Genomic DNA, 27,665 nt, shown 5'->3' on the forward strand with positions numbered 1-27,665 from the left:
CATGTCCCCTGGAGGGGGAGACCTGGTGGCACTCAGAGGAAGGACAGCAGGTTACCAAGAAGAGACTTGATACCCTATGAGCATATACAGGGGGAGGTAATCCCCCTCAGGAACAGTCATAGGGAAGGGGAATAAGGGGGAAATGGGCGGGAGGGAAGAATGGGAAGATACAGGGATGGGATAACCATTGAGATGTAACAAGAATAAATTAATAAAGTAAAAAAAAATACAAAAAAAGAAAGCTGAACAATGAAAAAAATATTATAACCTCGTGGCCACAATTCAGAATATTCTCAAAATAATTTGTAGTACAATAACTCAACTCAATAATAATGATAGCTGGTCTATCTTCACAGACATTGCATCCACTGTGTGGACTATTGTTGCTACAATTGAAGTGGACAAGAAAGACATCTTAGACACATTCAGAGTCTTGATATTTGTGTGTTAATTAATAAGAAAATGGGTGAGATAGTTTATCTCATTGATAATGGTAACTTGAGTAAAGGTGAAAGGCCCAAACCCGTGGGAGGCTTGCCTCATCCTTACCCTAATCATTAAAGAAACTAGAGTTGTTTTCAATCAAGAGCAGATAGCCCACCTTAGGACTCTAAAGTACAATCATCTATTACATATTTTCACAGGACTCAAAAAGAATTAGTTTAGCGAGAGAAGGACCCAAAGATCTGAGTTTTGATCATGCTAACTTGCAATAGAAATAGCTTAATGTCATCAAAATAATTCTGACCCTTGACAGCACAAGTACTTCTCATGGCTTATAAAGCATTTTAATTATCTGATCATTAAGTTAGAATTATGTAAGAAATATTTATTATTCTTTACTAATATAAATAAAGTTTTTCACTTACAAAATATGCCACCCAAATAAACTTTAATTATTTATGAGTAATAATCCAGGGCTTAATATTTACCATTATTTCCAGATAATGAGGAATTCTTCACACAGTATAACACTGGCTTTAAATTTTTTTTAACAGGGTCACTCATTTTATGCTCTTCACAGTCCTATGCAGTCAATATCATCATCACTATTTCACAGAAATAGAATCTGGATCTTAGCAGTTGTCCATACTCGCCTTGCTGCTAAGCCAGTCACAGCCTCTGGGTGCAAAGCTGACAGCCTTTGCCCTTAAGAACATCATTAGAAATCAACAAGATAAACATTTTCATTTAGTTATTCATGTGCAATCATGTAAAATTTCAGAATATATTTTTTTCAGCCACATTAGGAAGTAACAGCTAATTCAAATGTCTATCCTATATCTCTCAGGAAAGCTGAGAAGAAAATGAATAAAAGTGGATAAAAATGGATAAAAATATCCAATTGGGCAAGGGCGTTAGTGTGAGACTTCTGAAGCACTTTTGTCTCTTCCTTGGTATTTATTTATTCAACAACTCAGTGCAGTATGCAATATTGTACCCATTCTATGAAGGAGAATTTTGAGCCACCATTTTAATAAGTGTAACACAGGTAATAGTAAATAAATAAACAAATAAATAAATAGCACCTACCGTCTTTCACACTTCTCAGTGTTCTCTCACGGAGAGGTTACTAAAATTAGACCATATGTAGTGCATTAGAGGTTTCTTAGGAGATGTGTTTATGTGTGTATAGAGAATCTTAACAAATATTTACACATAAGACAATGTGTTTTGGATTGAAAAAACAACTGAGAAAAGCTTAGCATCAATATGATTAGTAAATCCTTGCTTTTCATTTTACTTTCTAGATTGTGAGGTGTTTGGTGAGGTTATATTGATAGTGTTGGGCAGCTAGAAATTCTAGTAGGAGGGGTTTGCTGTCTAGACCCACAGTTTTTTTTCTATCATCTGGAGGCAGCCTTTATATTTCTACAAGGTTTGTGAACAAATAGGATCACAGATGTCCCAGGGAGTTGTATAATTTACTAGTAGCTTCCAGTCTATGGAGGCAATTTCTTCATTCTTTAAATATTTAAAAAGATGTAAATCCAATAAAGCAGTGTGTGTGTGTGTGTGTGTGTGTGTGTGTGTGTGTGTGTGTGTGATCATAGTTGTTACTTTTGGAATCTGTAGCTAATAATTTGACCTACAAAGAACTCTACTTTCATTGACAATTATCTTCCCTAAGCACTCTGGAGTTCTGGGAGTGAATGCCTATGCTTATTTTCCCACCACAAAAAAGTAGTTACACTGACTGAAAGATAGAAAGTCCTGGAGTTATGCCCTTTGTAAATGAGAGAAGAGGAGCGATTCCAGCTAACACTAAATGGACTACACTTTGGAATAGATTTTCTATAATAATTTCATATGAATGTTTTATTGAGAAAAAGTAAAAATGTTAAATCTGAGATCAATCTGGAACACAAATGATCTTATTGAATCATAGATGTTCAGGCAGATACTGATTATAATGAACTCTAAATTTCTGTCCATGACCTAACATTAGGCACTTAGACTATGTTCTGAGATTGGGAGTACTCTAATATGAACGGGGCAGGTGAGCTTGGCCAAAAGATAAGCATATTTAGATGAAGCTCATCATTTATCAACACAGCATGTGAAATCCTATCACTGGGATAAGCTATATGAATTAAGGACAGGGATTTAAAGATTAAGTGGGATAGAGAGGGAGAGAAAAAAAAGAGAGAAATATCAAGAGTATCCATGAACTAGGACATCTGAGCTGAGGTTTAGGGAGCAAAAGTTCACAGTGGTTGAAAAAAAAAAAAACAGAAATTTTTAAACTCGGAGTATATTTTCATAAATAAATATGGTAATATTTATAACTATGAATGTTAGAAACACAAAATCTGTAGACAATAAAACATGACAGAAAAAGGAGAAATTAATCTATGCTCTATAATAATCATTAAACAATATCCTGAAAAGATTGGTTATCTCAGATTATATAATGTTTAATATTTGAAATAAAGAAAAGCAGGTGAGAATACTAAAAATGATGCATGCAGTAACTTGACTGAACCGTCTATCACTACAAGAATAATATGAGTATATAGTAAGTGGCTAGATAGATATTTGGAAAATGAGCTTAGTAATATATAGATGTTTTAAGAAGGGTTTCTCAGGTTCCCTTTCATTGAAAATGACTATAATATTCAAATTTCTTTTGTTAGAATTTTCTTTCAGCCAGCTTTCATTCAACCAGTCAAATTACCTTTGAGTACGTATTTGAAAAGTATATATTAGCTGGTAGCTTAATTATTTTCAATGGAGGGTATTCTTATCTTTTCTGTCACAGTGTTTATGACTGTATAATTCCCTTTCATTTATTAGCTATAATTTGTATTCTAGTTGTATAAAAATATTTGTTATTTATTAATGATAATTTCATACATATATACAATATATTATGCACATACTCACCCTCCCTTACCTTTCCAAATTTCTTTATTCTGCATTACTAGCTACATTACATGACTAATAAAATTATATTGCAGGAGATGTGTATCAACAACTTTTATTGTCATTCGTACTAAAATAAATACTTTACAGACTCATAAATTTCAGTTTTAAAATAGAAAACCAAATGACTAAGAATGAGACCTGAACCACAAAAAAAGCATTACATCAGATCAAAGACTGTGTAGATAGACTGCTTTATGTATATTGAACCACAAAGGTATACCAATTAACTGACATCAACAAATTCTCTTGTAGGTGGACTCTGCTGATCATGAGATAAAGAGCTTCAAAATTTCCCCCTCAACTCAGTACTATCCTTATCCATTTTCATAGCCAAGGAATTATTGTTTATATCTCTCAAGAGACGTTCACCCTGCAGTATGAACTAATTTCCTTTTTCTTAGCTATCTACTACTAGGCATCTCAATAAGCAGAATAATGTTGTCACAAAATGAGACCACGAGTTCTTAAGGTCATAACAACCACATGCACCATGTTCAGTACTAGGCACAATGACAGAATTTAGAAGCACTGTAAAACATATTGTTAGATCGCCTTTTAATTCTAAATACACAATATTTTCAAAGAAATAACATATCTACTTTACTCAAATAAAAATGCTAACAGCTGAATATTCTCATATATTAGAAGGTAGGAGTTATAAGGAAAATAAAATACAATTGTTAAAGCCAATACAATTCCCCAAGTAATTTACAAATCATTTTCTGTCTCTTGTCAAAGTATAGCACTTAGGTCTCTTATGCACTGGGTAAAGAGATCCACTCATACTGTATTAGGATAAACATAAATTTTATTTTTATTGCTCTATGTAAGAGGATTACAATCTTTTTTTAAAAATTTATTAATTTATTCTTGTTACAATCATTTCAGATATTTTTTGGAAAATGTCAAAATTTTCTTATTAAAAATGAAGTATATTTCTTAATTGTTTACAGAGAAACTTCTTGGAATATAATTTTAATGGCTATTTAGAAACATGAAAAGACCCAGCTTCTATTCCATACATACAGTTCCCATCTTTTAAAAATCAAGACAGGTAATTCTTTGGGGAAGATTCATGCGGAGAATTTGACAGATGGAATAAGCAAAGATTTGAAAGATAAAACTGAAATTAGGAATTTCAAAAGGGACACAAAATTTTATGTATAATAGAGCATAGTAATGTCTCGATTTGGTTATATTGGTGGGGATTTGACGAAATGATGACTGCAGAGAAGTTATGTAGAGAACAGATTTTTCAACTTAATCTATTCTATTTAAGATTGCAATAATCTTCAATAACTTAAGTAATTCTGAACTTCCCTGAAAGTTATCAATAGCTATACTAGAAACATTTTTGACACAATTGTAACTTTATTTGCATGAGACTACATGCAAAAAACCCATTAGTTAAAGAAAGGACAGTTATCTATTTGAGTATATGTTAAAACAATATTTAAAACTAGGTGACAAAAAAATTCAGCAAATTAAAATAAAACTGTGAAGAAAAAAAGTGAACACTAGCACTTTTCATTAACCACAAGACTATGTTGGCATATGCCGGCATTTAAATTTGGGCCAACTGGGGCTCAAATTATGTAGCTCCATGGGTGACAGCAACCCCAAGGCTTACAAGAATCCTGAAGACACAGGTGATGCTTTCAATTATGTCTCAAGAATGGCTTTGTAGACCTTGGTATCAGCATGAGATGATGCCCTAGGTGTGCGAGGCATGCAGCTACATAATTATGTGGTTAGTATACTTTTTAATTAATTTAAATACCTCCTAGAAGATAACCTGGCTTGGAGCTAAACATTTACACAATGTGTTCCCCTGGATAGAAGTGAGCCTTGCTAGAGTGACAGAGCTGATCTTTTCTTTCATAAACTTTTCACAGATGGCTTTTGAGCGAGGAAACCAAACTATTGAAATTGTAATAATTAAAAATTATTATTTAAATTTAGTAAAGAATATTTAACTTATTTTTTCTAATTACATAGTATAAGGAGAAATACCTATATAAGAATTATATTGTAATTATATTTTGATTTAAAATTTTATTAATCAACTGGGCACAGTGGCATATGACTGTAATCCCAGCAGTCATGGTGGCAGAGGCAGATGGATCTCTGTACATTTGAGGCCAGCCTAGTCTACAAAGTAAGTTCAGCATAGCCAGGGCTACACAGAGAAACCCTGTCTCAGAAAAACAAATAATAATAATAATAATAATAATAATAATAATAATAATAGTAACAACAATAGCAATAATAATAAAAGAAACACCTTGCCATGTCCTTTAATATGTAGATGCCATACTGATATATATTCATATATATATGCATATATATAATCTATTTACGTTACATTTAGATAATATATGTATTTGGTTTTATCTGGTTTATGGTTTTGAGCTAATAAGAAAATAAGTTCAGAAATGGTACCTTTTTCATACATTAGCTGGTACTTAAAGTAAGAGAAAAGTTTCTTCATAGTTAATATGTCACTCAGCATGTAATATTTCAATAATGTAGCCATCGAGAAAAGTACAGCACAGCACAGAATACAAACTCTATACCCAAATACACACAAACATGAGGAGAAACTGGCTCAATCAATGGGCAATGGTGTGCTTTAAATGGATTACTAGTACATCTCCTATGCAAACTTTACTTCTCTCTCTTGTCTCTTACAGGATTTCTTGCCCTCATCTATGACCATAGATGCCAAACTTTCTTCAGTATTTTTTATTTGTTTGTTTGTTATAGGTTTTGCTATGTTTTTAAAGAATGAAGACACATGAACTTTGTTCTTTTCCATGTTTTCTCTTTATATTTTATGCCTACTTTTAAGCACTTGTAATGTCTCAGAGTGAATGAAATCATTTTGGGGCTCTTTTTCCCCATAAATATAGTGCTTCTGAGTATGGTTTGAATATATTTTTCTTGGATGGAAGGGTAGGCCATATACACACAGGCTCACTGTACATGTGTGACATGATGCTTATCATTTAAAACTGACATTTTATTTCAGGATAGACTATTATAATAACAAGTAAGAAAGAATAGATTTTTTGTTTATTTTTATTGGTGGTGTTGTTAAATTGGTATCCATAGAGATAAAAAAATAAACAACCAGCCTGATACATGGATAAATGGAACTCAACAAAGTTAGAACAGTCAAATTTGGATTTATCCTAGAGAATGCAGAAAATAAGAATAAAAAAGAAGAATGTCAGTAGCAAGATTTACCTACCTTACTGTAAAGATACCTGATCTGTTTGGCAAAGACACAATAGAATATCATGATCCCTTGCCGAACTCTAAATAATACTATGTTTGTAAAAAGAGAACATATACACATGTGTATATATTTTATATTATTTTGTAAATATGTAAGAAGTAGATTATTCCTGACTGTTATAGACTGCTTAAGATTTCAAAGCTCTTTGACTTGAAAAAAATGCCATCTATAGGTGAAATAGGTAATAAAAATCATTGCTATTTTATTAATGAAGAAAAAGAGACTTGAAACATTTGTTTAAGCCCTGCATTTGAAAATGTAAATAGGGTTACACTTGACTTTTCTAACACTATGAGTTTTTGTGTAAGTCATATCCATAGGTTTATCATACAATCCAGTAATCTGAATCCAAACTCACCAGTAAGTTACAGAATCATGTTGCTATTAAGGTTTTGTTTATCATAAAGTAATTGTATTTCCAGTTGTATTTCTGCTTTATGTTCTACATATCAAGCATAATTTCTGAAAGAATGGGATGAACTTGTGAAGCCAGTTATACTTCATGACAGATATCTTTGAGATATGCTTTGGGCTTATAAGGCAAATAACATAAATATGATCAAGAACAGCATCAAGAATGATCCAAAGCACTTATATTTTAGAATATTAAAGGCAAAAAAGTATTTTGAATTTTTATAAATATATTCTAAGTTATTTATGAATCAAGGCATTCTTTTATTATAATCTTAATTTTTCACTATTAAATTCTAGGTAGAATATCATATGTACATCATAACCAAATATATTGAAAGTACTTCTTAAGTAAAATGTAAAGTGGCTTTGGAGACTTGCAAAGACCAAGATGAATCATTTTCAATAAAAAAAAAAATAACAATACAGTTAGACTGTCTTTGATCTCAAAGCAATAGATGTAAAATCATGGTGGTACTTACCACAGTGAAATTCATAACCTTCAATATCCATATTGTCATGGCTAAGTTAACTATCATGGTAACCAACAGCAGAAGGACAAAGAAGTATAAGCACCTCTTTCGCCATCCATAAATCCCCACAGGGTAAAGTTGTGCATTTTCAGGTCTCGGTAGGTTGTTCTGTTGTGTTGCTAATATGTATTGTTCTCGAGTCATCTGGAAAGAAAGAGAGAAAGAAAGAAAGAGAACAAGAGGATAGAAAAGGGGAGGAGAAAAAGTGAAGGGGAAAGTGATAATGTTGGGAAGGAAGAAAAAGATGGAGAGACATAAGAAGCATTTGAGGAAGGGGAAGTAGGAGGGAGAGGGAGAGTAAAGAGCATGTAGAGAGAAGGAGTAGAGGATGGAGGTGAGGTAGGCATGGATGTAGAAATGAAGGTGCAAAGGATAAGATAGAGAAAAGCAAGAGGGAAGAAAGAATACAGAAAGGGAAGGAAGGGGGAGCAAAAGGTGAAGAGAGAGGGAAAGACAGGGAGGAAAGGAGGGAGGGAGGAAAAGAGAGAGAGAGATTAAAAATAAAACCAATCTTTAGTTTTTATATTTAAACGGCATAAGACACCTCAGAAAAGTACTCAGATAATACTTAAATAATTATTGTTGTGTAATTGAAATGAAACATCCTCCCTCAAATTATCATAAGTGTTACTAACAGCACTTCAATTGATTCCTACACAAGACACATGATTTCCAGGCATGCCTATTTAATCCAACAGAGAACTCTCTTTTGAGCCATGGAGACTCAGAACTGAGTCCTGATGCTTATGTTTCGGCATGCTTAAGAACTCTAAAGCATCTATACTTTTCTCTAAAATGACATGATATAAATTGTTTAGTTTATAATTTATTATGAAAATATATTATGGAGGGAAATTATGGAGGGAAAACAATACCCTGTTTCTGCTCTACAACCTATAACCAAGGGTGAAGAAGACAAATGCTATTTTCTCAGATATAACTTCAAAAATTTCTTAAATTTATTATAATAAATTTTTACTTTATTAATTTTATATTATGAGGATTTTTGCATAGAAAGATAACAGTTTAGCTTATATTTATTTTTGCTCAAACTTAATATATTTCAATTAAAATTATATTATTGTAAATATATATAAGCACATGTAGCTATTTTATAAAGCAGTAAGTAGTTAATTAAATGTGTCTGCTTCTAACAATTATAAAAAAAAATCTAGGATCAAAAACAAGAAACTTATCATTGAATTAAATTTGTCTTTATATATCTGTGGAATAAGTAGTATTTCCTAAAATAAAAGTTGACTTATCATTGCATATTTCTTTTCATCACAAATACTTTAGAACATATATTTTACAAAAGTATAATGAGGTTACATTTCCATCTTTAGTTACTTTTTTTAAAAGTAAATACCGAAATAATTACAGGTTCAGAATACGTTTCATGGCTGGGATAATGCACAATTAGTCATCTCAGTAGAAGAAATTTACAGTTTACTGCTCTATGTAACTAGAGTAAACTACGCCAACCTTGAAATTCTAACACCTAAAATCTGGTCACAGTTGCAAATATCTTGGGTTTCTAGCATCAATGTCAATGAGAAGTAACAGAAATATAATAAAATAGATACATTTGTTCATTTGTTCTATATTTTGCTTCCAACTAACCTAATGCAAATGCAAAGATATATAGGTTTAATGGTCCTCCAAAATGTTGGTGGTATGGTGATGTATGTCTTTGTGATGTCAGAAGCCAATGACAAACACAAACCTCATGTATGCTTCCAATATATTAATATAGATGACAAGAAAACATAGAAAAACATTTTTTAGTGATCACGTATTTTGACTGAGACCACAGGATATGAAGTTAGAACTTTCCATCTTGTTTACCCTGCTGACATTGAAATTATAAGCATGGACTTCTTGTCCAATGTACGGAAAGACTGACCAGCAGTTTCCTGAGAGACAGATTCATCATATCAAGATGACTCTGGCTTCTTACCATGTCTCTTCCTTTTGGAATGTGAATCCAAAGCTATCAAACCTCCCATTCTATTGGCAACTTGACTTATTTAAGATCTTCTTTGTCTCAATTTTACAAAAATTTCAACCACATCTTATACACAAAAACCTTAAAATCCATCCAATGCCTACCCTTTCTTACTTATATGACCAATTCCTCCATTCCTTATCAAGACACTGATGTCTCTGGATAATGTAAATGGGTCTAGGGACCTGTCCTTGTCACTCAGAGCAAACCTGACCTCATTGTGGAATTTATATTTTCTTCACCAAAATAAAATCAACTTCAAAAATTGAACAAAATACCCTTAAATTTTCATCAAGGCATTAAAGGTTAAACCAAAGATATGTGGGCCATAAACTGTTTTGTGAGTTTTTAACTGTTTCATCCAAAAGTATAAAAATATGTTTTAAAACCCAGTTATTTTGTTTGTCTCCAGTAAATCATAGTTTATAGAAATCAGAAAAGAATGATTAACCAAGGATGACTTGACCTAACTCATGACTAATCGTGTAGCCCTGGGAAATTCCACTGGAGGCTTTTGAGCTGAACGAGAAAGAAATTACAGCAACCAAATCTACCTGTCTTTATTCAGAGCAGTAGAGTACAACAGAAGGGGCATTCTTCTAAAATAGTAAAGTTCTGGGGATAAACTAAATATTCCAACCCATGTAACATGGGTATTAAAGTATTTTATATAGGTCACCAAATTTGAAAACAGTAGTAAAAGTGGAAAGGAGTGGGTCTTCGTTTAGTCAAATGTTTACGAATTGACAGTTATGTGCGGGTTATTTCATGGTTTAGATATTTAAGGTTTTAATACAGTGTGAAAAATATAATAAGCACATAGAAAAAATAACTTGTAAAAAGAACATGTTAAAGAAAATAACTGTAATAATACAATTAAAATTGCAATCCATATTATAAAAAATACACACACACACACACACACACACAGAGAGAGAGAGAGAGAGAGAGAGAGAGAGAGAGAGAGAGAGAGAGAGAGAGAGAGAGAGAGAGAGAGACAGAGAGGCGGGGGGGAATAGCACACAAAACGGGAATCTAAAGTCATGAATGTCTTGTAAGAGCGATAAAATTCTGTGAGCTTTTACAGGCTAGAATGCACTAAGAACAAAATGAAAGACAAATTAACAATTTTTGAGAAATAAAATGAGTAAACACATCAAATCACGTATAAAGATACGGAGTCAGTTAGGCTCTCGTGAATTAACTTGATAAAAGTTCAAGTTTACACGCAGAACATATCAAAGAAAAAAATAGAAGAAAAAAAGCAGTAGAGGAGTAATTCTCAGGGTGATAAAATTGGGATCAAAGACAATCTCCTGAGGGCTGATGAACTAGGGAAGATGACAATGGACCAACCACACATGAAAAAAGAACATGAATATGATAACTCATTAACTATTCCTTATTCCTAGTCATTAGGATTTTGTGTGGAGAAACATGCCAGGCGATACCAGTCTAAATTCAACTTATTGAATTTAACTGTTCAGTTGCCTGGCTGGGATACCATAGTCTTAAGAACAAACTTCTCTTCATCAGTCCTTGGGGGCTTATTACTGCTAACTTTCTTCACTTGGATGTCAGTGACGTAGACTTAGAGTGTCTGTAGATATTGGTAAAGTTTTCAGTTTTCTACCAAGTTATCTTCTCTAAATGGAAATGGATGAAGGAAGGCATAAGTGAATTTATCAGCTGGGGTATACTTCTATATGAACATGAAGAACTAGAAATATTAGACCATGATCGTGTGTATAAGAATAAAAAAGAAAATATGTGAGGCCCAAAGTTATTGTTTTAAGTTATTAAAGTTAACATAAAACCAATTGAGTAATGTTCCACTTTATTTTCTACAAAGCAGTGATAATTGCCTACAAGAATCATTAAAATATATCAACAAATTGTGTGCCATATCACTTTTTTCTTGTTACCCTGTCTGAGAAAAGATTGAGACAAACATAACTGGCTGGGGGAATGGAGAATTTAAAGGGCAGTTGTAAGACATGGCTTTTTAGTTTCTGGATTTTAACAAGATCTGGACAAAGAGTATGGAAACTTGCATGCACACACGTCTGCAGCCTTTATAACATACACAGACACACACACACACACACACACACTCACACTCATAATCACACATACATACAAATATATATGAATACACACATACACACATGACCATGTACAGATATTGAGAATTTACTAGTTCACAATTGACTACTAATGGTAATCTGATTTCTGATGATAAAGATAAAAGCAGAATCAAATTACTTGTTGCAAGTGATTTAATTATTTTTTAGTATTGCATTTAATGATTTTTTTTAAACTGATCACATAAGCAGTAGATACAAAGTACAGAAGTAAGCATGGGACTGCAAGGAATAAACAAATGATTTGCTTATTCCCTACACCAGTTTGATTCCATTACTGTAGACATAAATGGCACATCTAATTTCTATTCAGGCTGGTGTTTCCTGTTATGCGAAAGCTGACTCTAAGAGAGAAGCATGTGTCTCATGCACAATAAGCTAGCTAATTTGAGAAATTGTTTTTAATTTTGGATTATAAAGATAGCACTTGGAAGCTAAAGTATCAATATGCAACATTCTTGGCATAATAAAATTTTCATAACAGCTCTAAAGCCTCTGAAATTTCACTCTGGGAATGCTTATGCTAAAGGAGAAGTGGTAATTCATGATAGTGTCACTGCTCATTGGGTGTTTATGGTGTTAGATTGAGCACTGCAGTCTTCTGCCTTTGATTTCATCAAGAAGTGGAGCACAACAGAAATCTAGTCTTCTGTGCTGAATAGCAGTCCCAATGCACCCATTCCATGGTTTCCCACCTGAGGCTAGTCACTTAGCTTCTTTCTGCCTCACTTTCCCCAACCCTCAGATGAATTTAAGGTGATTTACGTAATAATAATCTGGGAGTTGGAAAGTAGGATTTAAAGTAGAATGCTCCTTTTCCTTTAAATAGTAAAAATTACTCATTTAAAAATTTTTATCTTTCATGTTATAGCTAGTGTTCTCTTGTTTAACTGCTGTATAAGTATTTTTACTAGAGTTAATTGTAAAAGACAAAATTAAGATAAAGTTTTAAGGGCAAAATGTCTGAAGTGTCCAGCTTATATGATATGAACTTTACACACTAGAAACACATTTTGTTTTCTGCTCCAAGAAAATGAGTCTCTAAGCAGCTACTAATGCTGAGAGAATCGGAAAATAATACTGTAAAGTCTACTTAGCATGGCAATTTAAACGGATTCCCATCTATGGGACTTATACACAAGGGCACATTTCAACATAATGGTAGTCAAAAATCTGCTATTTAAGAAAAATCTCCATTTGAACTGGATGTTTTTCCAGTTATTTTTTAGAAATTACTGAAGTCAGCTTTTTGTAGCATTAGGCATCAAAGGACCACAGCAGTTGAATTTTTAGAGTGATGAAGTAGCCAGGAGTCAGGTGGGCTGCCCCTTGATATAGGAAAGAGAAGATTCTGACATAAGAGAGAAGCCAGAATAGGTACTAAAAGGAGTGCACATCACCAGTCAAACAGGAGTTATTAAGATGTGAGCGTTTCTAAAAGGATGAGTCAGTGATCTGTCAGTCATCCTTGACTTACCATATACCTCACAACCACAAATCAAGCATACTTATACAGGAAGTTTTACCTGTGCTCAATTGGGTGAAACTTCCATTTCAGTTTCATATTTGTATAGCACAACTTGGGATTAGTTTTTTTTAACATGAAAATGGAGTTCATAATTTAACATGAAGGTAACTCAATTCTTAGATCTCATTTTTTACAGATGGAAAATAAGCCATTAAAGCATTATTTTAAAGATGTCTGAGAAGCAGTTTTTGTTGACTATTTGTTTTATCAATATGAAAACCTAAACAACCAAAATAGTCTTGGGCACCATTTATATGAAGACTTCAAACAAGACCTGTTGGTTGGCATAGACTACTGCCCACACACAGCATGAGACAAAGGAATGATCTTTAAAGAAAATAAAAATTTGTCAGAAACAACAGGAGAAATGAATGTCAGAGGCTGCAGGGATCACTCTTCAGAACAAACTAGCTCATTGGCAGGACAATGGCAAGAGAGGGAACTTGGAAAAAGTAGGCACTATTGGCTTATATCAGAATACTAAGCAAAAAAGTTTTAGGAAATGAATATGATAGAGTATTGCCTCTGCCATCTGGGGACAAATTTGAAAACACAAGTGATTATGAAAATTCTTGAATTTAAAAATACTCTATTGAAAGTCATTTTTCTACATTGATGTTGGTCAATACTCATGGGAAAGGTGTCATGACATTCATTTTGACAAATTTTTATTCATACTGCCGTGATAGGAAATTTTCTTTGTTTTTTATTATTTCACTAATGAGTAAATATGGTCATTTAGTAAACATGTTTTAGTTTAGTTCATGCTATATTTGATTAATTAAGTGGAAATGACCGACTAGAGAACAACACAATCTAACGTTAGCTATCCTTTGGTCAGGATATTAGCAAATATCGATTGTCAAAATAAAACCAGTTGGCTGATAATTACGCTTTAGTTGTTGTGAATTGTATAGTATCATTTTTTTATGTAACAAAATAGATTGAGAAAAGGGGACAAACTTAACATTCAATGGCACATAAAGGGAGTTGAAAGTCTGAATACTTGTCACACAGTGTGACTACTGCAAATAATGTTTCCACGAGTGCTTAATGGATATCCTAATATGTGCTATTTGTGTTTCATAGGGACTACAAAGCAGAATACAGCCACAGAGGGAGATGAGTGGAACCATAGAAGTGACCATGGTCTATGAGAAGGGTGATTGCTTTAACTATCATTCCTTATATTAATCCAACCAGACATATTTACATCAGGGATTTAATTTGCTTTCATATTCGTCATGCCCTGCATGGCATAGTCCTAACAACCAGAATGAGACAGACACTGGGGTATATAAAAGGACAGGCTCCTGTTCAGACAACTGTGATTGGGTAGGCTATGCTCACTTGAGCATACTATGCCACAACCTGAAATCTTAGAAAGCCTGTTATATACAGCAGGAGAAGCAGGGGATGGTTAGTCTCAGTGAGAGGACTGTACATGAGCTGTATCATCTTGCACTCATCCAGGAAGAAGCTACGATTGCTAGCTTTGTCTGTTACTTTACATCCCAACATCAGCATACTTTCAGTGTGGCTTGAAAAGAATTCAAGCCGGACATGGTGGTGCATGCCTTTAATCCCAGCACTCGGGAGGCAGAGGCAGGCGGATCGCTGTGAGTTCGAGGCCAGCCTGGTCTACAAAGTGAGTCCAGGACAGCCAAGGCTACATAGAGAAACCCTGTCTCGGAAAAAAAAAAAAGAATTCAAAATTAAAATAAAAAATGATATTGATTTTCTGATTATTAATAGTTAATTAGGGTTTTTAATTTTTTATGCTGTAGACTTGTGTTGCTTATATACTTATTTGATTATAAATCATATATTATCACCTTAAATACAAGCACAAAAGTAGGCATAAGATGAAGGGCATTTGACATTCAAATCTGCTTTTAGGAATATGGCATGATCCATGCTGTACATTTGCTTGGTGCCTTCTGGTAGAAATTACCCAAAGCATAAATAAATCTCAAGTCAATTAAAGAACAGTCTTAATGTGTCATCGTAGTACCATGTAGCACATTTATATTGCATTTATGGGCTTCATGAAGTAACTCAATGACTATTTGCTGTTTGGTTGGATGAGTGAATATATATTGAAAAAAAAAAACATGAACCATGAATATAGAAACCTATTTTAGAAAAGAAAGGAAGTTGAATTATGTGTGACTCAACATAGCAATTTGCAATCACAGACATAGTTTTTAAATTTGCAAATTGCAGACACTATGGATGCTTCAAGTCATTTATTAATATTAGAACAGGTGGTCTTAGACCTTTAAGAGAATGCTGCTTTAAAAAATCATATCTCTAATGCACATTTCGATTATTAACTCTTGTTCTGGCACTCTAGTATTGTAGATCAAGAATTTTCTGCATCACAGTAAATTTTAAATTTAGCTAATTTATTGTCATACTGTTGTAGATTTTATGGGGGGCAAGTATTGAAAATAACTATAGCAAAAACTAATACTTTCATCAATGCATAGAGGTTATGACTAATTCTTGTTGAATTTACTTGGCAGACATTAACAAACAAAATACACAATTCTACTGAAATCTGTATTGGTGAAGCCATGAGTTTATTGGCGTAAGGGTGATTAGTGACTTATAGAAGAATGGATGGGTGAATGACACTTACTGAACTGTAAAATCTACTTAGGCATGGGTGAGCACTCATGAACGGTGCAACCCGGAGCTTCCTAAACAGTTTGACTCTATTCCACTCAGTAGATTCCTCCCCGCTCAGCAACTGCTTGCTGCATTTTGAATGTCAGTGGTGGACCTTTGCAATATTATAATTATCTGAGTTTCTTAAAGTCTTCTAATTTATTAACTTCTTGATCTAAGTTGTGTTAGTTCTTTATATGTTTACAGCCTCCCTGCAGTGGAGATCATAGTTACAATAGTCATCGAGTGATTATAAGGATCTACAGTGATTTATCTGTCATATTTCTCATCAGACTTTCTATGTCTGTTTTAGTATTTAGCATAGAGCAAATGTTAAAAAATAGAACTGTCACATATAACTGCTAGAAGAGAGGACAAAAATAGGTCTCCTACAATAGAGTGACACTGGCACGTCCACCTCCTCAGAACAGGCTTTATGTTCAGGAATAGTTGACCAATATATACTGAAATGCACTGTTTTCTGAGTGTTTTTATTTGGTTACAGCTTGATGTTATTTATTATTATTATAATTTTATTTTTGAGTGTGATTTTTATCATGTTCTCTTGATTTTGAGGGACTTCCCTGTTGTAGTGGGTTTTCGTTTGTTTGTTGTTGTTTTTTGTTTGTTTATTTTTTGTTTTGAGAAAGAGCTCAAAAATGAATGGGTAGGGAGGGCGGGAGGATCTGGAATGACTTCGGGTAGAGGAAGTATATGATCAAAATGCATTCAAATTGAAAATTTAAGTTTAAATTTAATAATTGCTTTATTTAATAAAAAAGTTTAAAATTATTAGTTATTTAAAAAAAAGAAATAAAAGAACTAATGTTACAGTTTTGGTCCTCAGCTTCCATGCTTCTATTTATTCATACTTTTGTTTTTATTTCTGACTTCAGGTACAATAGGTTGATGCTTAATAACATTATTAAATTAATAAGTGGCTGCAGTCCCTGTATAGTGGTTGCTATTTTGCATTCAGCAGGTGTTCAGTAAGATGGGCCTGCATAAATTAGTCATTGTTCCTTCATTTCTAAGGTACATATTTTTCAATGAGAACATCAAGCACAGTAGTTAGATAATTGGGTTTATGAATTTTCACTCTCCATTGTACCATATGCTACCATATCATCCTCAAGAGTTATTTCTTCTTTATTGGTTATTTCCTCATCAGAGGGTAAATTCAGCAAAACTTATAATTGTTAGATGTGCCAGTCACTGTATAATAATAATCTAGAAATATTCCTATGTCTTATTTTTAGAAGATTTAAGCAATGTATTTAAGTAAACAATTAAGCAATTTAAATGCATTTATAAGAACTTCAGACTCATAGAATTTGAGAAAATACTCACTGTTGGCACAAAATATATCATGTGAGCATACAAGTCATCTCGTAGATTATCTGTTCATTATAGTTTGGTGGGTGAACGCAGGACTGCACACATGTTAGGCACACACTAGTACAGAATGGCATATCCAGCTACTTTTTTTAATACACTGTTTTGAAACAGGGTCTTGCTAAGTCCCCCGGGTAAATCCACTCTGAGAATTAGCAATCCTCCCATCTCCTACTCACAAACAGCCGTGATTAGTGACCTATGGCATCAAGAAAGGCTCTTCAAGAATCTTTATACAACTCAAAAGCAACTTTCAATTGTTTAAAACATTTAAAAGAGTTCGAGATAGTAAGGACAATTTGAAATGGTTTCTAGGTAAAGACAGCTATATAGATATTAAATAAATCCTGCTTAATTAGATGTATTTAGGTATATATGCAGGCACATATATACCTGCACAGACATTATATGCATAAGAAAACATATAAAAGATAATTTGTTGAACTGATCTTGCAACAAGCAAGCTAAGAAACAAGAGCTTCTATGAACACATGTACTGGGAAACAAGCTGACTGGCTGCACAGAATTTGCTCTGCTATTTCCCTCTGCTCATCATTATTTTGGCTCTTTTAATGAGAATGAAACAATTTATACAAACATTGGATGGGGAATGTTATTTCCTAAATCTTTTGGTATGTAAGTTGTTTATGTTTAAATATTATAAAGTTATATATTTATAGATAATCATCTTTTCAAAATACTGGTTATTTTGTTTATAAAAGCCTAATTCTGGCCACTACATAATCATTACAAAGTCCATAATCATACTAAAAACAGGAAAATTTTTGCATGGCATTCACCTGGCTTAAAATAATTTTTTCCTACCAAGAAGTAATATATTGTAAGAATTTTTTTATGTAAAAACACACACACACACACACACACACACAGACACAAACACTTTCAAATCAAGTGTTGTAATGAGAGCAAAAGAAAATATAAACAGCCAATGTGATCCTTGTTATCTATTTACTTGTTTAAGAGACTGAATTTATTAATCTTATCATTTCAGAAAAAAATCATATTGAATGAATTGGAACATATATTATAATAAAATTACTTAATTAAACCACAAAATAATGTATATGTGAGACATTCACATATTAAAATATTTTATTGATTAAATAAATAACAGAACATTCACTACATTATTTCTCTAATATAAATTACTATAAAATCCCACAGCAGCATGTTCTCATATCATGTAATTCGTATACAAACATAAGTAATGGTCCCTTCCCAAACATTTTGTCTCAGAGCTTGTTTATAATACCCAAATTAATGTCTCCATTTTGTCCAACTAGAACATGAAATAGATGATGTCATTTATTATTTACTTGTGCCTAATCAAATAAGGTTGTCTACCATAAGAGCCTAGAATTATTTTCAATATGATACATTTTGACCCTGAATGATCACCTTCAACGGGAAGGACTTCACTAAAGCAGCAACTGTATGGATTTGCCATTTGCCTTGTTGTTGATGCCCTCGAGTTATGACACATGTTAATACTCAGAATTACCTGATCCTCACACAACCCAGACAAAGCTGTTATTATTACCATATTTTTATTTTAATGTTAATAACTGATGTGCAGAGAATTTGAAGTGTTTCTTAATGCTAATGAGGGATGATGCAAGAAGTGAGACATAGTGGATGCAACAAAATCATGTGACATAAGAAAAATTTTAAATCTGATTATTGCTCTTTTTATCCACCCTCTATGTAAATAAAAGTATTTGAATCCTTTTGGGTAATTCACTGGTAAAACTCTAAAACGCACAAAGTCAAACATATAAATATATAAAAGTTATTTTGGCTCTTGTCTGAAGATTTATATGGTATTTATGATGTCATTTTAACTTTCTTAAATATACCTTGTTATTGTTCCAATATTTTGCTCATATATATATATATATATATATATATATATATATATATTTGATTATTCTATGTCATTTTCAGAGTTACATAGCTTATATCTTTGAATAAATACACAAAGGACCCAAATCTATCCTTCCCAAACATAGGAGATATACTTTTGGCAATAGGACATAAGTTCTATTTTTAAAATTAATTATTTTATTTATTCACTTTATATCCTGATTGCAGCCCTTTCCCTTTTTTCCTCCCATTCCTACTCTCCCTCACTTCTCCTGTTCCCCCTGCCCTATTCCTCAGAAAATGGGAGCCTCCCTACTCACCTACCCCAGCTCTTCAAGTCACTTCAGAACTAAGCATGCCCACTTCCCATGTGGTCTGGCGAGGCAGCCCCACCACGGCGAGTGACCAAAAAGCAGACAACCAAGTTCATATGAGAGATATCAATCACTCCACTTATTAGGGGACCCACATGAAGCCTAAACTGTCCATAGGCTACATCTGCGTATGGGGCCTAGGAACAGTCTGTTTATGGTCCTTGGTTGGTGTTTCACTCTCTTAAAGTCCCTCTGGGCCCTGATTGGTTGGCTCTGTTGGTCATCTTGCAGAGTTCCTGTCATCTCCCGATCATTCTAGTTAACCACTTCTCCCTTCCATCCTGTCCCTTTTCACAAGACTCCCAGGGCTTCGCCCAATGTTTGGCTATGAGTCTACAAATCTGTTCGGACCCACTGCTCAGTGTAGCCTTCTAGAGGACAGCTACGCTAAGCTCCTGACTGTGAGCATAGCAGAATATTGTTAACAGTGTCAGGGATGGGGTGGATCTCAGGTTGGGCCAAGCATTAGTTGGACATTCCCTCAATCTCTGCTCTATCTACATCCCTGTATATCTTTTATGCAGGGTAAAATTTGAGTTGAAGTTTTTGCAGTTGGGTTGGTGCTCCTCTCCCTCTACTAGGAGTCCTGTCTAGTTAAAGGTTGGTTATCCTTTTCATTCTCCATGACCCCTCTTACTAGGAATCTTAGATAGTATTACTTTGACTCCTAGAAGCTCACCCTGGCCTATGTCTCCAGCTTGTCACAGAGATGTCTTAGCCCACAGTTTCTCTCTTTCTGCAGAGGGCCGTTAATTTCTGTGACAAATATAATTTTCCCAGTGACTGAATAAACATGGCAAAAAACAGACTCGACTAACATCAAAAGACATCCATTCTCTCTTTCATGTGCTTCAAAGATTTCTTGGTATTTTCTTTGGAAATCTGTTTTTCCCTCTAGCAAACATATTACTAGCACCCTTCCAAAAAGTTAATAAATGACATTATGGATGTTCTCACTCAAAAACTACATTCCTAGAGGGAATATCACCAAACCAAAAACCAGCTCACTATACTTATTAAGGAAAAATGAAAGATGCTTATTTGCTCACAAATATTATAATAAAGACAGACTCTCATTTAAAAAAAAGATTACAATTATAATTGCCTATTTAAAAGCACTAGGGATGAAAGAGCATGGCACAGCCACATAGATCAGATACAGGGAAAAGACAGGGGATTTAAGAAGCAAGGCCAGAGAGGGGAGGCCTCCTCCCCTAACATATGACCTCAGCCTATTAACTCTCATCTGTACTGGCTGTAACCTCTTCCTCTGTAGCCTGGCAAGGCAGTCCTGCAAGGAGGAAGTGATGTAAGCTGGGTGACCTGAGTGCATGTCTGAAGTAGTCACTACTCTCCACGTGTGGGACCCACAAGGAAATTGTGCTACCACATCTGAGCAGAGTGTCTATAGGTCCACATCATACATGGTTCTTGGTTGATGTTTTAGTCTCTGTAGGGGTTAAGATATTTTATCCCTAGATAGATGTTTTAAGTTGCCAATGACAAGATGTGAGGGAAATTGATTTACGTTCAGAATGATAGGCACATCAAGGTAGGAAAGATGTTTTCTTCAAGGCGGTCAAGTACAAAGAGCCAAAGTGCTAAGAATGTGACATTTTTATAATTCCTGACTGTTTCATGGTTCTTCTTGCTATAGGAAGCTTATTGTATATGTGTGTAATAATGTAATGTATATGTAAAAAAATCTTTAGTTAAAAAAAGAAGTAAGGCAAGAACTGCAAGCCTGCTGGCTGTCTTTCATGAGACACATCCAGGAGGCATTTCTGCCTTCTCATGCATTGTTTCTTCGCTCTCTCTCTCTCTCTCTCTCTCTCTCTCTCTCTCTCTCTCTCTCTCGGGTGCCCATTCCCTTTCCCTGTTCTCCCATGCTTTTATAATAAACTTCTTCATATCATATATGTTGCCTGATGTTTTATTTTTCCTATTTAATACCTATTATCTATGCAACAACCTTTCAGAAACTCATGCTCCTACAAGTAACCTTCCATCTTTATTCCCATAGGTAATTCCATCACCTGTTCCCAGTAAGTAGCTTCAAAAAACTTACAGGATCATCAAATCAGACTTGAGTGGTAGATTTCCTTTGGGCTGTAGGTATGTATACTCATACTACAATCATAATGGAGAACAAATGACAACAGATTATTGAGGATCAGGGCTGAGGAGGTAATCAGCGACTAAAGGAACTTGTTGTCAAGCTTACTAAGTTGACTTTGATCTATAGAATCGATATGGTCCAAGAATCTAACACACTCCTGATTACCAAAATTACACAAACACACACACATATACACACATACACACACAAACATATACACATACACACACACATATATACAGGGCAAGGAAGAAGAAGAAGAAGAAGGAGGAGGAGGAGGAGGAGGAGGAGGAGAAGGAGAAGGAGAGGGAGAAGGAGAAGAAGAAGAAAAACAAGAAGAAGAAGAAAAACAAAACAAGAAGAAGAAGAAGAAGAGAGAGAGGAGAGAAGGCAAAGAGAGAGGGAGAGAAAGAAAGAAACAAACAAACAAAGAGAAACACACTTGAAATGTTGACAATAAGCTTTTAAAAATATAAGATATAGTGAAAATAAATAAATAAATGTTTACAATAAAATCTTATTTTTATTCATAAGAAAATATTAAGATTTTACTTTTTGTTGTTTCTTAGTCCAAACAATTGTTTCCAATAATATAACTTTTAATATCCAAATATTGCTTATAATTGCTGTAAGAAATCTATCCTCAACTGAGCCTTCTATCTCAAGTCCCTGATGCAGTTCAAGACCAGGGACCTCAGTTTTACAATGAAGCTTAGTTGTCTAGAGTTTAAGACGTTTTTAGGTCTGGATAGATGTTTTAGGTTGATAATGACAAGATGTGACAGATTTGATTTACATTCAGAATTTTAGATGCACCAAGATAGGAAAAATGTTTTCTTCAAGGTTTTCAAATACTAATAGACAAAACATTAAAAATGTAACATTTAAATAATTCTTATTGAGTCATGGTTCTTCTTGCTATAGGTAGTTTATTATATATACATCTAATAATATAAATGCATATGTAAAAATAAAAAATGTTTAATTAAAAAAAGAAAAAAGATATTTTAGATGTAAGTAGATGTTTTACATTGATAATGATGAGCTGTGATAGATATCGTTTACATTCAGAATTTTAGATGCACCAAGATAGGAAAAATGTCTTCTTCAAGGCTACCAAATACAAATAGACAAAACACTATGGATGTAGTTTTTATATAATTCCTGATTCAGGGTTCTTCTTGCTGTACGTAGTTTATTGTATATACGTGTAATAACATAAATGTATAAGTAAAAATAAAAATATTTAATAAAAAATATGAATGTATTTACCACCAAAAAAAATAGAAATATTTTCATTAAAGAAAAAGGGGAAAAAAAGGAAAAGAAAACAAGAGCCCAAGAATCAGAAAGAGAGCAAAGAGCAGTATAAGGGAGGAGAGTTATATGGGCATAAGAGAAGGAAGACATTAAAGACATCTGATCTCAAAAATAGAATAAAAATTTAAAATGTATACTTCATACTGGTTAATTTTTATTGTCAGTTTCAACAACCTATTGTCACTTAGAAAGAGGGAACCTTAATCGCTCTAATCAGACTGGCCCACGGATATTTCTGTCTGGGTTGATATGGGAGAGTTCAGGCCACTGTTAGAGGTAGGTCCTGGTTGCTAAAGAAAACTACCTAAGCTAGGCAGAGAGTAAGGGTAGACACTGTTACTCCATAATTTATCCTTCAGTTATTACATTAAGTTCCTGCCTCAAATTCCTTCAGTGATGAATTATAAGATGAAATAAACCCTTTTCTCACCATGTTGCTTTTTTGGTTATGGCATTTATCACAGCAATAGAAAGGAAACCAGAAAAGATTTTAACTTACTTTTATATTACTCAAAAGGTAATTAGTGAATGTTTATGTATCCATTGGATACATAATTCATTATTAGAAATCAATTTAGAAAACTGGTCTATTTGGTTAAAATAGACCAAAAATGCTATTTAGTGTACTTATGAAAATCATGATTATATGAAAGAAAGCATTGTGTACGTTACCGTCTCAACAGATTAGAAGGCTATATATCGACTATTTTCCCAGTATTTTTAAATGTCCTGATCCATGTGGTTTTTTCGTATTCATAATATGCATAAACAGGTTGTACAGGTATTATAATAAAATGAAGATAAATGAGATCAGGCACAAGTTATGTATAGCATTTGTAGTTAATCGGCTCCTAATATTAGTGAGCTGATTTTACTGTTAGCCAGTTGGGTGGTTACTAATGCCATATAACATTAACAGACTTAACTATTTTTAGTAAATGATGAATCCTAAATGCACTTTATATGATTTATAGAATTTAGGTTTTATTTTAGTCATTCAATTCCCATTTACCTGTTTCTTAGCAGCTTCAAAATCTCAGTAATGAAATAAATTTAGAGTTTGCATTTGAATTTCAGTTTTATTTCCAAATTCAGTATAATAGCTCTAAATCATGTGGATCTTCCTTATTTAGTTTTATGCAGTGCAGTTTTGGACTCTGTACATGACAGTCCTAATGTGTGATCAAGTAAACATGATTGATCATTTCCTGTCTTTCGCGTCTTATTTGCATGAGAAGGATTGCCTACTGCCTTGCTTGTATGACTTCACTCAAAAAGCAGAGAGGTACTCCTTAAATGCCACACCCTCAGAATGCTAATCTGCTTATATTTATAATACAATACTTCATCTACATATACTGAAGTCTACCCAGGGATGATGTACTGAGCTGTGTTCTACTGCATTCTAATCTGATAAATTAAAGATATTGTAAAGAATATGTGCATGAAGGCATTCCTGAGGCATTAAGCAAGTGTCTATAGATAGCTGATTCCTGAAGACTGCTTTCCATGCATTGGGGGTATAAAATTAGTTGTTAGAAGCATTGCATTCAAATTCACTTATGTAAGTCTCCTATGTCCAGATGTATTAAAATGGATTAATCCAACATTAACTAAGAAAATATATATTTACTACTATTATCAATACATTTTTATTTTCAGTATAGTGTTTGATATACACTGCAATTAAGTGAACTGTATGTATCCTGGGAACATATAAATTATGAAATACAGTCACCTTCCTGGACACAATATTTACACTGGAAAATCATTTATATCTGTTTCATCAAAATTAGGAATGCTAGTCAAGAAAGAGAATGATATACATTTTGGAGAGAGGTATGCAGGTTTTTAGAATAGAGAAAAGGAAAAGACCTGATACCCAACAAAACTAACCAACCCTACTGCTATTAATTGATGCAACCTGGTATCAAGTCATCTGAAATCATTTTGTCTGTGTGTGCGTCTCATCCCTTCTTCATATCTAGATATTTATTCCCGGCCTTGAAGAAGAAGTTAGTTTTCTTGAATCTATCAGGAAAACACAGATACAGGAACTCTAGGGAGGCCTCTGTCCTGCTTCTCTCCTTTGTTAGGTACATGGATGGTTCCCTGAGCATTTCCTATCTGTACTATACCAACAAATATTCTCTGGTTGTGTCTCAAAACGTCAATTAGGATTTTCTTCTAGAAATACAATCCCATGCATACTAATATATTATTGGACCACTCTATAGTAGCTTGGGAGACAGAAAAAAGTGACTATGATATAGAGTTGAGATTAATATTATGTGAATGATAAACTGTTAATGAGGTCTAGGATATACAGAGGCCAACGTTGCACATTTCACTAATGAATGAGGAGGGAGGAAAATATTATATTAGAGAATCACCTTCAAACAATTATTTCATAAGTGTGAAATTATGCTCATTATCCCATAAAAGAAGAACCTGATTCACAAAGTCTGAGCACAATTCTTTGGACTTGATATCTTTGACTGCAACTGAATATGAAATGTTCTTTACAAAAAAGATATGATATTTGCGCATCTATCAGGGCTTATTTGGTTTCCATTGTTAAAATGTATGATTTTTTTTTTTTTGCCTAGATAATGCTTTTCTTACTCCACCTTTTGGGATCTAAGGATGTGTTCTCAGTGTTTTAACAAAGCTTTATAGATTTAATATAGATATTTGAATTTCTTCTGTTTTGCTTCTAGCAATGTCATTATTTACACACAACGAGCTCATAATAGAGGATTAAATAATTAATTCAGGTTTACTTCCTGGCAGCAGAAAGAATAGTGTTTAGAACATATTTCAACTAATCATTTTTAATTTTCATTCTGTCAGCTAAGGTGTCAACAATCAATATTACCACAGTCATCACAAATACATAACACTTTACATAATGATTTGCCCCATTAGAGAGCAAAGATATAAATGAGGGAGAGTATGCTTAGACGGTTAGTAAATACAGTCTAAAACATGGCATTTATGTAAAGTCAAAGAAGATATGAAAGACTTGTGTTCAGCCCCCCTTTTCATTTGCACACTGAGCCAATGATGTACAAATTAGACATTTTCTCCCTATTAAGTACTGTATCATACTTTAGGGGTATTTAGGAATAAGAGTTAATAATATTTTGAATTTGACGAATACAGAGGCACTTCACAATTCTCAATTTTTGTTTTGTTTTACTTTGCTTTAGTTTAGTTTTTCCAAGACAGACTCCACACTGCAGCTCAACTGGCCTAGAAATTATTTAGCCAAGACTAGCCAAGTGTGGCGACACTCATCAGCCTCTTCATTGCTGTGCTTAGAGGTATGAGTTACCATGCCTAGCTTTACTGCCTCTTTACATTACTGAAGCTAAGGAAACTCATAGGTTATTAGTTTGATGACAGCAGCATTTGACTAAGTAGGTTTGGCAAACAAAGATTTCTACCGGTATTTATTTACTGCTTTCTCATTTTATATTTACTTTCTGATTCTCAGAGAAAGTAGTTGAGGCTTAGGGAAGATTCTTTTACATAACAATGGGCAAACAGATTTCACATACATGGGCACCACAGTGGCTTCTGTTGGTTGCTCTTTGTGTATGCTCATTTGCTATAGAGTAACATAGATAAAGACATCTAGACTATAAAACCATAGTCATTTTTTCCCAGAGTGTAAACATGTGTTACACTGGCAGAAACCCATAGAGTTAGTCATTTTGTTCTGTTCAGTACACTGGTTTTTGTTAAATGGCTTAAAGAGAAGTTACCATGGGTGGTTTTGAAGCACAGCAAGATATTTACTTTAAGGCGTGAACATACACTGTTTTATGGCTATACATCATGAACATACGACAAAGAGTGTTCTGAAAGGAGAAGGACCCAATTTAAAAACATCACCACGAAGAATGCTCATTTAAAATGTAGCAGGGTTATTTGGTTTGGTGATGTTTAATTTCTTGAGTTCTTTATATATTTTGGATATTAGACCTTTGTCAGATGTAGGGTTGGTGAAGATCTTTTCCCAGTGTGTAGGCTGTCGCTTTGTTCCCTTGACAGTGTCTCCTGCCTTACAGAAGCTTCTCAGCCTCATGAGGTCCCATTTATTAATTGTTGACATTAATGTCTGGGCTGTTGGTGTTCTGTTCAGGAAGTTGTCTCCTGTGCCAATATGTTCCAGGCTCTTCCCCACTTTTTCTTCTAAGTGACTTAGTGTCTCTGGTTTTATGTTGAGGTCTTTAATCCACTTGGATTTGAGTTTTGTACAAGGTGACAAATATGGGTCCAGTTGCATTTTTTTTACACATAGACATCCAGTTAGATATTACTTTCTCACATACTCTGGTGCCTCACCTTTGACCATGTCCCCTGGAGGGGGAGACCTGGTGGCACTCAGAGGAAGGACAGCAGGTTACCAAGAAGAGACTTGATACCCTATGAGCATATACAGGGGGAGGTAATCCCCCTCAGGAACAGTCATAGGGGAGGGGAATAAGGGGAAAATGGGAGGGAGGGAAGAATGGGAAGATACAAGGGACGGGATAAC

At 33.8% G+C, this 27,665-nt stretch overlaps 1 protein-coding gene across 2 annotated transcripts in view; it reads right to left on the reverse strand.

Annotated features, from left to right (window-relative positions):
* The window catches only part of SGCZ (sarcoglycan zeta), a 929,136-nt gene that overhangs the window by 293,857 nt on the left and 607,614 nt on the right, over window positions 1-27,665 (reverse strand). For both annotated transcript variants that reach the window (XM_084758266.1, XM_084758267.1), the window contains exon 2: window positions 7,624-7,818. In XM_084758266.1, the coding sequence (XP_084614392.1) occupies window positions 7,624-7,818 (195 nt within the window). The remainder of the gene's footprint in view (window positions 1-7,623; window positions 7,819-27,665) is intronic.

Source organism: Acomys minous (genome assembly GCF_964271855.1).
Source record: "Acomys minous genome assembly, chromosome: 15".
Lineage (NCBI taxonomy): Eukaryota > Metazoa > Chordata > Mammalia > Rodentia > Muridae > Acomys > Acomys minous.